At 42.1% G+C, this 14,775-nt stretch overlaps 1 protein-coding gene across 6 annotated transcripts in view; it reads right to left on the bottom strand.

Annotated features, from left to right (window-relative positions):
• Positions 1 to 14,775, bottom strand: part of KIAA1549L (KIAA1549 like) — a 673,640-nt gene that overhangs the window by 302,212 nt on the left and 356,653 nt on the right. For 5 of the 6 annotated variants that reach the window (XM_077288115.1, XM_077288116.1, XM_077288117.1 and 2 more), the window contains 2 exons: positions 5,556 to 5,727; positions 3,939 to 4,102 (listed from right to left, as the gene is read on the bottom strand). In XM_077288115.1, coding sequence (XP_077144230.1) covers positions 3,939 to 4,102; positions 5,556 to 5,727 — 336 coding nt within the window. The remainder of the gene's footprint in view (positions 1 to 3,938; positions 4,103 to 5,555; positions 5,728 to 14,775) is intronic. The other variant, XM_077288114.1, reaches the window with a different exon arrangement.

Below are 14,775 nucleotides of genomic sequence, written 5' to 3'. Positions count from 1 at the left end.
AGGGACTTAGCTTCTGTTGGAACAGTCAGGTCATCAGAGAAATCCAAGAGAGATCTGAACCAGTACTGAAACATTGACAGCAGGCATGAGGTAACGATCTGAGTGGAGTTAAATAGAGAAGCCAGCCTAGCGATAAACGAGGGCAGCTGGGAAAGCAACCTCAAGGATCAGCAGTACCACTCAAAGCCACCAGAGGGAGTCCAAAGACAGAACTCACTGAAGTACCATTCATGACCACAGGAGGGAGTCCGAGAACGGAATTCACAACACTTGAACATCCAGGATTGGTATTTCGGGTTAGTCAGATTTGGCACTGTGAACTTCACAGAGTTGCTGCAGGTGGCCCTCTTTGTTTCTTCCCCTTAGAACACTGTTGTCCTCTCTCCTCTGGGCTGTTCTCTGGGTCTTTAGGGGTTTTTAGGCTCATAACTAGTGACGAGCGAGTATGCTCGTTACTCGAGTTTCTCCGAGCATGCTCGGGTGGTCTCCGAGTATTTTGGCGTGCTCGGAGATTTAGTTTATGTTGAAGCCGCGGCATGATTTCCGGCTGCTAGACAGGTTGAATAAATGCAGGGATTGCCAGCCGTTCATCAGTGAATATATATTTATTCAGGAACAAAGATAGCACAGCTTACAACTGATATTCTTGTTTGTCAGCTTGCAAAGTGAAAGTAAAAGTGAACGTGCTACAGCTACGCACACAGTGAGAAGGTGCTTTTTGGTTCTTTTTTTAACAATATATCATTGGCAATATAACACTATTGCTGGAGACAGAAACTCATGCGCTATTGAACAGTAGTAAATAGTAGTTGATGCAATACACAAGATGATTATAAAAGATTCATCTGGTTTCAAAGAGGTGTATTTCAAAATGTAATACATGCACAATAGTGAATAGCATGTTATAACAAACATGAATTCTCCTGTTTAGAACATAATGTTCACAAATATTCTATGTGTCCTCCTTTTGTAATACGACACATGCAGTAATTCAATTAGACCCAAACACCCTGATGTACCGTATTTTTCCGACCATAAGACGCACTTTTTCCCCAAAAAAACTGTGAGGAAAATGAGGGGTGCGTCTTATAGTTGGAATGCAGGCTTAGTGTGGCGGCGGCAGAGGTGCGGGGATGATGTGGCGCGGTGAGCGGTATGGCGTGAGCAGGGTCCCTTCCACATTTGAGGTGATGCCGCGGTCTGGATTAAAGGAGAGCACCAGAGCTGGGTGTCACGGCTTTCCTGGTGGCGGCTGCCATCTTCCTGAGGCCGCGCGTGCGCAGATTGAGTTCTTGGCTTCAGGAAAATGGCCACGGAAGGACGCGCGTGCGCAGATTGAGATCACGGCGGACATTTTCCTGAAGCCGAGTTGCAGATTGAGATCTCGGCTTCAGGAAAATGGCCGTCGCGATCTCCATCTTCCCGCAGCCATTTTCCTGAAGCCCTGGGAAGCAGAGTACTGAATCTGCGCATGTGCAGCCTCAGGAAGATAGCTGCCGCCACCGGGAAAACCGTGACTCACCCAGCTCTGCTGCTCTCCTTCAATACCGCCGCGTCGTCACTTCAAATGTGGAAGAGACCCTGGCCGCCGCCACCTGAGGAAGTGACCGCACATCTGCCGCCGCCTCAGCACTGCCGCAACCTCCCCATGGACACCAGGCCATGGCGTCGCCCACCTAAGTAGGAAGGGACCCTGCTCAGGTGCACGCCGTACCGCCCACCGCGCCTCAGCATCACTGCACCTCTGCTGACACCATGCCTCCTGTGACCCTGCTCTGCCACTGCCTGCCCTCAGGTAAGAGATCTTAAATCCGGACAATAAGACGGACCCTCATTTTATAAAAAATATTTTTTCTGCAATTTTCACCCCAAATTTGGGGTGCATCTTATGGTACGGTGCGTCTTATAGTCAGAAAAATACGGTAAGTCCCTATCAATGGTCATTAGAGCGTCGTTAATGTGGTCCCAGAGCTCATCCAGTGTTGATGGCAAAGGTGGCACATGTACACAATGTTTTTGTCATATCCCCAAAGGAAGAAGTCACACACTGTCAGATTGGGCGACCAGGTGGGTCACTGTCCTACTGTCTTCCGAACTATGGCTGCAAAGTAATAATTGATTTACACTTCTCATACTCTAAAACAAAAAACTCTTTCTCTTGCATATTAGTCATTTTGGGATATGATGCCGCCCTGCCATCTGGTGAGTCACAAGCGAGTCTGCATGAGCGACGAGTTACAAACTCTGAGGTGTGACATTTTGATATGTAATTATTACAAACAGATAAAATGTATATCTTTACAGCAATATGAATGCAAAACCTGATGAATATTTAAATTCACCATGTATACAATAATAGGCATAATTCCAAAACAATGTAGTACCACTTATTTTCCTTGAGGAAAATATTGAGGTACGGTTCTTCAATTTTATAGTATCAAGTATCAAGTGTGACCACTTGATTGTGTAATTCTGTGCTTGTAGTTTCTAGACATTAATGTATGATTTATTAGGGTGTTACTCCTGGGACCCCTACAACTTCGCAAGCAGTGAATCTACAGCTCTTGGAAAAATTAAGAGATCACTGCACAAAAATTAAGAGACCACTGCACAGTTTTCTAAAAATCACCATCTCTACATATCTGACAGCCATTCCAGTCGAGTGTCAGTTGAAATCCAACCAAAGTACACCTCATTCTACTTAACGTGCTTCTGATTAGATGATCAAGACGCATTGCAAGACGCATAAAAGCTGTGATTAAAAATCATGGTTATTCGACCAAATATTGATTTCTGAACTCTTCCCGAGTTAAAACATGAGTAATGTTGTTTCTAAATGAATGAGAACTTGTTTTCTTTGCATTATTTGAGGTCTGAAAGCACTGTTTCTTTTTCATTATTTTGATGATTTTTCATTTGCTGCAAAAAAATACAAACTTTTTAGCTTTGCATTTTGGAGACATGTTGTGAGTAGTTTATTGAATACAACAACAATGTACATTGTACATTTTAGGCAAAAATATACCTATAAAGAGAAAATTCAGAGAAACTGAAAATTTTGAAGTGGTCTCTTAATTTTTGCCAGAGCTGTATACAGTACATTGTACTGCTGATTGTCCTGAAGGTTCAGGCAATAAATCCTGGAAAATGTTTGTTAATGGAAAGTTCATGCTAGTTTTCTACATTTTCCGGTGTATAAGACGACTTTTTAACCCCTGAAAATCTTTGTAAAAGTCGGGGGTCGTCTTATACGTCGGGTGCAGACCAATGTGCATATGGTGGGTGGGGGGGAGTGGTCCCGATGACGAAGAGAGGGGGCGTCTCACAGGAAAGTGTGAGTGGAGTATCCCCCTATTACCTCATTGTGGCAGCGTGGGGTTTCTGTGCTGGTGAGCGGCGGCAGCTCCTCTTTGTGCCGCATGGGTGCTCTGTGCTGTGGGGCGGCGGCTCCTATTTCTGGAGGAGCGCCGACGCTGCATGAAGATACGCCACCGCCGCCCCACAGCACAGAGCCCCGACGCGGCAGAAATAGGAGCCGCCGCCCCACAGCACAGAGCACCCATGCGACACAAAGAGGAGCCGCCGCTCCCCAGCACAGAAACCCCACGCTGCCACAATGAGGTAATAGGGGGATACTCCACTCACACTTTCCTGTGAGACACCCCCTCTCTTCGTCATCAGGACCACACCCCCCCAAAAGGCACATTATTCACCGGCCCTATAAGACGACACATGGCATATAAGAAGACCCCCGACTTTTAAGAAGATTTTATATTTTAACTGGAAAAGTTGGGGGGTCGTCTTATATGCCCAGTCATCTTATACGCCGGAAAATACGGTACTTTCTGGTTTAATAGTGCACAAAAATGAGAATGTGTGAGAATCAAATGCAAACTAATATAATAGAAAACATGGTCTATGAAGGGAACACGATTTACCTTGGTCCTGGGAGGAAGGTTGCCGATGTTGTCTGACTTAAAGTCGCTTTTGTTCTTTCGGCAGAGGACAGCTGTGATTATGATAATAATGATGGTGACAACGGCTATAGGAGCTAAAACTGCTGCAATTATCCAGAGATTGTTTGGTGGATTTTGCACAACAGCTAAAAGATGAAAGAGACGGACACATTCACTAAAATACTAATAATGAAAGGATCACATGTCATGATAAAACACCCACATACAAAGGGGAGGTTTAAAATCTGACCACTGTCACTCTATGTGGTAATAAACTCTGAAACACTTCAACAGATCTAATTGATTTTGAGATTTTTTCGTGACACGTTGTAGTTTATGTTAATAGTAAAGTTATATCAATATTTTCAGCGTTTATTTCTAAAAAATATCATAAATTTTTTTTCAAATTCCCAAAATTTGCAATTTTCAAACTTTAAATGATTATCTCTTTAATCCAGGTAGTCATACCACATAAAAGTCATTAAATAGCATTTCCCTCATCCCTGCTTTACATCAGCACCATTTTTAAAATATCCTGTCATTTTGTTAGGATGTTAGATTTAAAACGGTAGCAGTAATTTTTCATTTTTTCAAGGAAATTTACAAAACTTACTTTTTTAGGGACCTATTAAGTTTTGATGTGACTTTGGTGGACCTATATGTCGTAAAATCCCCAAAAGTGACACCATTTTAAAAACAATGTATTCAATACTGCTGCCAGGTAGTTTATTAACCATTCGGTTGCTGTTCAGGAATTAATACAAAGTGGCATAACGGGAAGCAAAAGTTTTATTTTTATCACCTAAATGTTGCTAACTTCTGAACAGGTCACTATAGCCGGCAGTCTCTAATGCCGTTATTTGTCTGGGAATTGCCATGGCAAAAATCAGGACCACAGGATCATGATCTCAGGGTGTCAATAGGATTAAAGAGGGAGCCTCCACATTCTTTTAATTATTTAGATGCCGTAGTCACTATTGACAGCAGCATCTAAGGGGTTAAAGAGCCATGGTTGGTGTCAACATCAATCGAGGCTGATGCAGCAAAGTGTCAGCTGTAGTGTACAGTTAACAGCTGTTGCATTTTCACGTGGCAGGGGATGCCATTGTCTGATATGTGGTCAGTAAAAAAACTTATTGGTGGTCACTTAAAGGGTTAATCAATGTCCACTATTACTTCAATTTATTGCAGATTGAATCGGTTGTCTACAAAGGTTCCCTAAATTTAGGGTAGTCACATAATGTCCTCCTTCTAGCACCCCAAACAGTAATCTTACTGGAAATTTGGAAATAGCTGTTCCACTACTATAGGAGAAATGAAGCACTACACTATTTCCTTTTAAATCAGAGATCGTACTTTTTGAAACCTTTTCCACTCAGACTAATGGATAAAAGTTCTGAAAATGAGAACAGTCTTCTTAGAATTCCCATATGACATGTGAAAGTAGAGATAGCTGATTAGAAAAATATTCTGGCCAAATAGGTTACAGATGTTGAAAAAAAATGAAATTAATACATTTTATGCAAAATACAAATGTTCTTTATTTGGATGGATTATATCCTTTTTATTATTATTTGGGTAAGTTAAAATTGTGCTTACAATTTGCTTGCACTTTAACAAAATATCCAAGGGCCAGGGCCATGTTCTGAGGGTCAATGGTACTCAGCTGCTTGGCAGCAACTGTGCCCAGTATTGGCTGCCCATCTTTCACAGCATAGTAAGTCAATTCAGCCAAATTATTAGGACCATCCAAACGTTGCATTTTCACCATCTGTAAAATATGATAAAGTCAAATAGCCTGTGACACATATGGTGTAAAAACAAATATTCTACATTTATAAAGGATGGTATACATACTACCTAAGATAATGCATCATACTAATCCCACAGTTATATAGATTATGGTCAGATTAAGAAGTATTCACATAGATAGTTTAAAAACAAAATTTCTTTATTATAAACAAATAAAATGCATACAAATACATGAATAGACTTATAGACAAGGTGCCTCAGATCAACCAAAAGTTACACCGAGAGGTCAGCTTGAGCAGGACACATGTATACAGTACACAGGAAATTATCTATGTGAAAATGTAAATGCATGGGGTGTTAAATTGCTGAAAAGTAATCATTAGTTATTATTAATTTAATGGTATATTGCTTACTGCCCGTTAGCCATGCAAATATATTGATAATAGGATAAAAAGACTGATGAACATTGCCGTCTCTCAGGATTGTTGTATCAAAATGCACAAATAAACAAATCCAGTGTTCCTGCTATGCAGTGGGAGGGCAATGCTTAAATATATTTAAATATATTTAACTAGCTATACAAGGTACATGCATGTAAAAAGATGCAGTCTTTATATTGAACAATGTGACAGGGCTTGCACACCACCGGGACTATATCCCTGCATATTGCCATAGTACAAAGTGCCCTCAGTATACCATAATTATATTGCAATCATACAGCAAAAACATTTCTGACCACCCCACGCCATACACATATTAACTGGGTCGGCGCCGATCCTAAAAATGTTCTGCCTGGTGGCATGCTACACTAAACCTCCTAACCCAACGCACGTTTCGCGAGTGCTTCTTCCTGGGGGCGTGTCTAGACGGTGAGCATCATAGGAATTATACCGTCCGATAGCCAATGGGGCTTAACTGGAGGGGTAAGCTCGCGTGAGTCATGAAGTGAGTAACCACCCACCCGGATAGAGTCATACTGGTAACTATGCAATACAGAATAGCAGAGACTCTGTGAACAGATTATTCCTTGTTTTCAATCAGCCGCATTGAAATAGAAATGAATGCTGATGCAAATCACAGAGGCGGATTATTGTAATTTCCAAATACATACCAGTGCATATCACACTAGCATTTGGAATTAAGTTAACTTCTGAACGCGCCAAAAGCTATTAAAGACTTAAAAGAAGTAATCATAGTAATTATACAGTCCAGCGGACCAATCAGGCTTAAAGGGAGGGGTTAACATGAAGTCATAATGTAGAGAACCACCAAATGGAGTCATATTCGTAATTGTCACGAATCAACTGAAGAAAAGGAATAATCATCCACATTGGATGTCTATAGGAATATGCATCAACGTGAACACAGCATTGCTAATTCTAAACATTTGTTGTATATATATATATATTATAGTGTAGCAAAAAAAATTGTATATTCAGATATATAAGTTTTAAAAAATCTCTACAGGTTTGGAATCACAACAAAGATGAGGTGGTAATACAGGTGTAACCATCTATTATCGAGAATAACACTAATGTGCACTACTACCTACATAATTAGGGTAAAAAGCAGAGAAATTGAGTCTTTCATACAGTGAAGTGAAGTAAAATTATAAACTAAAAGGCACAAAGCCCTGTTTAGTAATAAATAGAAGTGCCAGTGCAGACGTGAAAAACTGATAAACGGGATCATAGTGAGGATGTCTAGATCCAAGTTGCAAATTGTCTCTTCAGAGAGGAAGAGAACTAGAACTCTAGTGCCACCTATTGGAAGTAGCAATCCTAACAGTCAATGTCGACCCTTTAACGAGCCTTGTCACATGACTTAGGATAAAAACCAAACCAGAATCTCAATTTGCAGACACTGTGTTTCGGGGTGCTGCCCCTCGTCAGTGCAAAGTGGAGATCTGGTTTGGCTGAGTGAGAGACGTCTGACAGGGATCCAAGAAGTGTTGTTTCTCCTTGCGGAGAGTGACATGCTAAGCATGTCGAGATGAGGAGACTTAAGCTGCAATGCTCCTCTGGGAAATATGCAAATTGTCTCTTCAGAGAGGAAGAGGACTAGAACTCTAGTGCCACCTATTGGAAGTAGCAATCCTAAGGCTATGTGCACACGTCAGGATTTCTTGCAGAAATTTCCTGAACAAAATCGGACATTTTCTGCAAGAAATCCGCATGCGGATTTTTCGCATTTTCTCGCAGTTTTTTTTGCATTTTTTTTACGGACGTTGGGGATGCAATAATATAGTAATAAAAATCCGCAAAATTATTGAACATGCTGCGTTTTTTTCCGCGATGTGTTTTTTTTTCAGAAAAAAATGCAACATATGCATAAAAATTGCAGAATGCGTTCTAAATGATGGGATGCATATGTATGTGTATTTTAAGCGTTTTTATCGCACACAGCCTAACAGTCAATGTCGACCCTTTAACGAGCCTTGTCACATAGTACTTCTTGGATCTAGATCCAAGTTGAAATTGAAGAGTGACAACAACCCCCCCCTGCAGGATGGGGGCAAGTCAAACAACACTATCATTCAACATAGAGTCTGACCTTACCTACGTCTATCAGATGTGTGCAAATATATCTTTACTATATATACAAGTGCCCAAATCATATGTAATAGAATAATTACAACAGAAAAAGGTGAACCAAAAATATATCAGGTGTAAATAAATAGATCTTAAATTTAAACACATGTGTATCAAATTAAAGTGTGATAAAGATGATACAGCCAAGAGAGTAAGTGAACCAAGTTTAATGGAAAGATCCCAAAATATCCAAATGGCTCCTGAAGAAAATACTGAGAAGACTTTGGGATGTTTTCCTTTTTTCCTGGGTTTGGGGGTAATTGCTGCCATAGACTCACAGCAGTCCACACGTTGTATTTGACCATCAGTCCATTTAACAAGATTTTGAGACCTATTGGAATAACGGACATGTTGACAGGAAAACATATACAGGCGTTTCATCTACATCGTTGGAATGAATGGTCAGGGAATGAAGTCGTACCTTTTGTTTCTTGCAATAGAAAGACTGAAGGGATTCGAATAGGAAGGAATTTTTGAAAATTACAAGATTGTTGTACATGCAATGATATAAGAATAAGCTGAGATTTTCAGCCCATTTTTTTAAGCTGAAAGTGCCCCTCTCAGGTTATACTTGAGTAATTGTCCCAGGGGTTCGACGGGGAGGGAGGGAGAGTGGCAGGAGTGGTGGCTGTCATATCATACTCACCTGCACCCTGCGCAGTCTCTGCACTTTTCTGCTTCTCCGATGGTCTCCAGCGCTCTCAGCTCTTCCTGTGTTCAGCGGTCACTTGGTACCATTCATTAAAGTAATGAACATGGACGCGACTCCACTCCCATAGGCGTGGAGCGCATATTCATTACTTTAATGAGTGGTACCATGTGACCGCTGAACACAGGAAGAGCTGCAGGCTCCGGAGACCATCGGAGAAGCAGAGACCGCGCCAGGACTGGGTGAGTATGACGGGGGAGGGTGAGCCATGTGATATTCACCTGTCCCCGTTCCACTGCCGGGCTCTGTCTTAGCATCCTCTGGCTTTGACATTCAGGTCAGAGGGCGCGATGATGTGGTTAGTGCGCGCCCTCTGTGACCTGTCTGTCACCTGCCTGTGACCTGTCTGACCGTTCTGCAGGGGTCCTCACTCTAGCTGAGGACTCATGCAGAGCGGTCAAACAGCAAGATCTCCTCCTGCTGGGTCTTGTAGTGCTACAGAAGCCTGTAACACCACAATCCCTGCCTTAGAAAAGAAAGAAGACTGAAGAAAGAAGACAGAAGAAAGAAGAGAGACTACAAACGTAAGTGTTATCACTGCCCCAACCCTATCTCTCTCCACCCCCCCAATCCCCCATCCCCCCTTTTTTTACCCCCTCCATCTTTGCGCCGCCTCCGTGCGCACGTTTAGCAGCCGCCGAGCGTTGATTGGTGACGCAGTTCACCGATCAACACTCGTGCTCGCTTTTTTTCATCAGCCCCCTTTGCGCCAACTCTGTACACCTATCCCGCAGCCACCAAACTTTGATAAGTGACGCGGTTCACTTATCAGAGCTTGTGCCTGCCGTTTTCCTTTTTTTTTCACCCCCCCTGCACCACACCTGTTTGCACGCCTAGCAGCCGCCGAACTTTGATAAGTGACGCGTTTCACTTATCAAAGCTTTCGTGCCTGCCGTTTTCTTTTTTTTTCACATCCCTGTGCGCGCACCCAGCCGCCTTGTCTAACCTGTGCCTTCCGTTTTCTTTTTTTTTCCCATCCCCGTGCGCTCACCCAGCCGCCGCGTCTAACCCGTGCCTTCTGTTTTCTTTTTTTTTTCTCACATCCCTGTGCGCACACCCAGCAGCCGCTGAACTTTGATAAGTGACACGGTTCACTTATCAGAGCTCTCGTGTCTGCCGTTTTTTTTTCACATCCCCGTTCGCACACCCAGCAGCCGCCGAACTTTGATAAGTGACGCGGTACACTTATCAAACCTAGGGCCTGCTGTTTTAGGCTTTTCCTTTCACAGGTAATTTTTTCCCTATTTGTTTTTTTTCCTTTAGATTTTTCTTTTCAGAGTAGTTTGAACCAAGCACTATCCCCCCCCACACTTACACATAGTTACCAATAAAGTACACCCAAGCATCATATCACAAAAAAAAGGCCCGCTCGTCCCAACAGCGCTATTCAGCGGAGGAGGCATATTCTTTCCTTGCCTTCGACACTGATAGCGAAGGAGAGGATGCCACTTTTCTTTATTTTTCCGATTCTTCCTCACCCTCTTCCCAATCCTCATCTTCCTCCTCTGGCCCTGTGGAACCGCCACAGACGCCGCAGGACAGAAGAGGCAGTGCCCATCATTGACGAAGATGAAACAGCGCCCACCATTGCCGAAGACGAACCAGCGCACCCCACTGCGACCCCATATAGACCTCACCACCCGAAAATTACGAGCCACCGATTCCTGGTTTTGTGGCAGAATCAGGAATCAAGTTTGACACCACCGGCCTCACAGAACTAGACTTTTTCAAAGTCTTTTTCTCTGAGGCTTTCGTTAACCTCATGGTGGAGCAAACTAATTTGTATGCTCGTCAATTTTTGGAACAAAATTCGGGTTCATCATATTCTAACTGGTCTCCTGAAGACGCAGTTGAAATTATGCAGTTTTGGGGCCTGGTCCTCCACATGGGGATCCTGAAGAAGCCTGAACTTCGGCAATATTGGAGTATTGATATTTTATATAACACTCCAGTGTTCCGAATGGTCATGACCCAGACGCGTTTTGAGGCCATCCATAAGTTCCTGCATTATAACGATAATGCACAGTGAATAACAAAAGAAAAAAGGAATATAGTCAGCTTACCGGTCTTGGACGAAATCCCCAGACCTGCCAACGCCCAGCACGGTTCGGGGTGAGCGCCCACAGCAAATGAAGACAAAAAGAGAAATGATCCAGCTGGAGGTGGAGGCAGTTCAAACTTTGTGAGACTTTATTAGACAACTAAACCGATAAATAGTTCTTCAAAATGAAAAATCTTTACATAGCAAACACCTGGCACACCAGTGAGGAGGATCAACGCGTTTCAACTATGAGATCATGAGTAAAACTTCATAGTTGAAACGCGTTGATCCTCCTCACTGGTGTGCCAGGTGTTTGCTATGTAAAGATTTTTCATTTTGAAGAACTATTTATCGGTTTAGTTGTCTAATAAAGTCTCACAAAGTTTGAACTGCCTCCACCTCCAGCTGGATCATTTCTCTTTTTGTCTTGATAATGCACAGTGTCCCGCACGAGATGACCCCAACTTTGACCGTATGTTCAAAATTCGGCTGGTCATCGAACACTTCAACAAAAAGTTTGCTGAAGTGTACGTGCCTCAAAGGGACATCTGCGTGGATGAGTCCTTAATTCATTTTAAGGGACGGCTCGGATTCCGTCAGTACCTGCCCAGCAAGAGGGCCAGGTACAGAATCAAACTCTACAAGCTTGTGAGATAAATACCATAAAAATACCAGAGTACACGTCCAAATCTTTTTTGTAAAAAAGATATAAATATACTTTTATTAAAGCCAATCAATACAACAAAGTAACAAAAAAGGGGAATTCAGTAAGGGAACAACTAGAAGCAACACTGAAAAAAACGGTGATATCCCCTAGATACATCTGCAGCTATTTCACAGGTAAAGTGCAAAGTAGTGCATGTAACAAACCAAAGGGAAGATAAGGAGACTGGGTGACTATAGTAAATCATGTAGTAAGTCCCAAAATCTAGATAACATTCAGGTATCGTGCACTAGATACCACCACCCAAATCCTCCAATCTTACCCATGATGCAGAGTACCGGGGGTCACCGTCCACGCCCCAACGTGCGTTTCGCGTTAGGCTTCGTCAGGGGTGCACACAACACCGATATGTAGCACCTTCATTTCCAGGAGGTAGTGGTTAAGGCCCTGATGTTTGGCACGAGGGAAGGAGCGGGCCCTAGTACTTCTGAAACTGAAGGTGCTCGTATCATACCAGGTCAGCATTTTCCTGGGGTGATTCCGCCAACTGGAAGAAAAGGTAAGCCACAAAAAAGGTGCCGAGTGTGCTACAAAAGAAGAATACGCAAGGACACCATCTATCAATGCGACACCTGCCCCGACAAACCTGGCCTGTGTATGAAGGATTATTCAAATTGTACTACATCTCCATGCACTACTAATTTACTTTACAGGAAACAGATTAGGTCCAAAGGAGGCACATCTAGGTAAGTTCTTTGGGGGTCTGCTTTCCAAAATGATGTCACTTGTTGGTTTTTTTCCTGTTTAGGCACATCAGGGGCTCTGCAAACGGAACATGATGCCCGCAGACGATTCCATAAAAGTCTGCATTCCAAAACGTCAGTACTTCCCTTTCAAGCCCCAACGTGCGCCCAAACAGTTTTTTCCCACATATGGGATAACAGCATACTCGGGACAAATTGGACAACAACATTTGAGGTCCAATTTCTCCTGTTACCCTTGGGAAAATAAAAAATTGGGGACTAAAAGATCATTTTTGTGGGCAAAAATAAGATTTATTACTTTCACACCCTTAGGGGGTCTAGTTTCCAAAATGGGGTCACTTGTGGGGGGTCTCCACTGTTTAGGAACATCAGGGGCTCGTCAAATGCAACATGGAGTCCGATCGCAATTCCAGCAAATTTTAGGTTGAAAAAAATCAAACGGCGCGCCTTCACTTCCAAGCCCTGCCATGCGCCCAAACAGTGGTTCCCCCCCACATATGGGGAATCAGCGTACTCAGGACAAATTGGACAACAACTTTCGTGGTCCAATTTTTCCTGTTACCTTTGGGAAAATAAAAAAATTGGGGACTAAACGATCATGTTTGTGGAAAAAATATGATTTTTTATTTTCACGCCCGGGCGTTATAAACTTCTGTGAAGCCCCTGGGGATTCAAAGTGCTCATCACACATCTAGATAAGTTCCTTAGGGGGTCTAGTTTCCAAAATGGGGTCACTTGTGGGGGATTCCACTGTTTAGGCACATCAGGGGCTCGTCAAACGCAACATGGCGTCCGATTGCAATTCCAGTCAATTTTAGGTTGAAAAAATCAAACGGCGCTCCTTTCCTTCCGAGCCCTGCCATGCGCCCAAACAGTGGTTCCCCCTCACATTTGGGGAATCAGCGTACTCAGGACAAATTGGACAACAACTTTTGTGGTCCAATTTCTCCTTTTACCCTTTGGAAAATAAAAAAATTGTTGCTAAAAGATCGTTTTTGTGACAAAAAAGTTAAATTTTCATTTTTTCCTTCCACATTACTTCTGCTCCTGTGAAGCACATGAAGGGTTAAAAACTTCTTAAATGTGGTTTTGATCAGCTTGAGGGGTGCAGTTTTTAGAATAGTGTCACTTTTGGGTATTTTCTACCATATAGACCCCTAAATGTGACTTCAAATGTGAGGTGGTCCCTAAAAAAAACGGTTTTGTAAATTTTGTTGTAAAAATGAGAAATCCCTGGGCAACTTTTAACCCTTATAACTCCCTAACAAAAAAAAATTTTGTTTCCACAATTGTTCTGATGTAAAGTAGACTTGTGGGAAATGTTATTTATTAACTATATTGTGTGACATATTTCTCTGTTTTAAGGGCACAAAAATTCAAAGTTTGAAAATGGCAAAATTTTCCAAATTTTTAACAAATTTCCATTTTTTACACAAATAAACGCAAGTTGTATCGAAGAAATTTTACCATTATCATGAAGTACAATATGTCACGAGAAAAAAAGGTCAGAATCACTGGGATCTGTTGAAGAGTTCCAGAGTTATAACCTCATAAAGGGACAGTCAGAATTGTAAAAATTGGCCTGGTCATTAACGTGCAAACCACCCTTGGGGCTTAAGGGGTTAACCTACTGATCTCTCAATTAATTTTACTTTTATTGGTATCTATTTTTATTTTTGAAATTTACCAGTAGCTGCTGCATTTCCCACCCTAGGCTTATACTCAAGTCATTAACTTTTCCCATTTTTTTGTGGCAAAATTAGGGGTCTCGGCTTAAACTCAGGTCGGCTTATACTCAAGTATATATGGTATCTAATATATATAAATTTATAGATATTTCTTGATTCACCCATCAGATGTAATGGTTTTCATGCTTTATATATTTAGTGCACTATATCAAATTTGTCACTTTTAATTTTTTGACAGGAGTTTGATTTATAGATACTTTAGTGTATTATACAGTACAGACCAAAAGTTTAGACCCACCTTCTCATTTAAAGATTGGTTTTCACTGCACAGGTGTGCCCTGTCAGGTTTAATAAGTGGGATTTCTTGCCTTATAAATGGTGTTGGGACCATCAGTTGTGTTGTGCAGAAGTCTGGTGGATACACAGCTGATAGTCCTACTGAATAGACTGTTAGAATTTGTATTATGACAAGAAAAAAGCAGCTAAGAAAAGAAATGGCCATCATTACCTTAAGAAATGAAGGTCAGTCAGTCCGAAAAATTGGGAAAACTTTGAAAATGTCCCCAAGTGCAGTGGCAAAAACCATCAAGTGCTACAAAGAATCTGGCTC

Source organism: Ranitomeya variabilis, chromosome 2 (assembly GCF_051348905.1).
Source record: "Ranitomeya variabilis isolate aRanVar5 chromosome 2, aRanVar5.hap1, whole genome shotgun sequence".
NCBI classification, from domain to species: domain Eukaryota; kingdom Metazoa; phylum Chordata; class Amphibia; order Anura; family Dendrobatidae; genus Ranitomeya; species Ranitomeya variabilis.
This window is presented reverse-complemented; position numbering and strand designations above follow the sequence as displayed.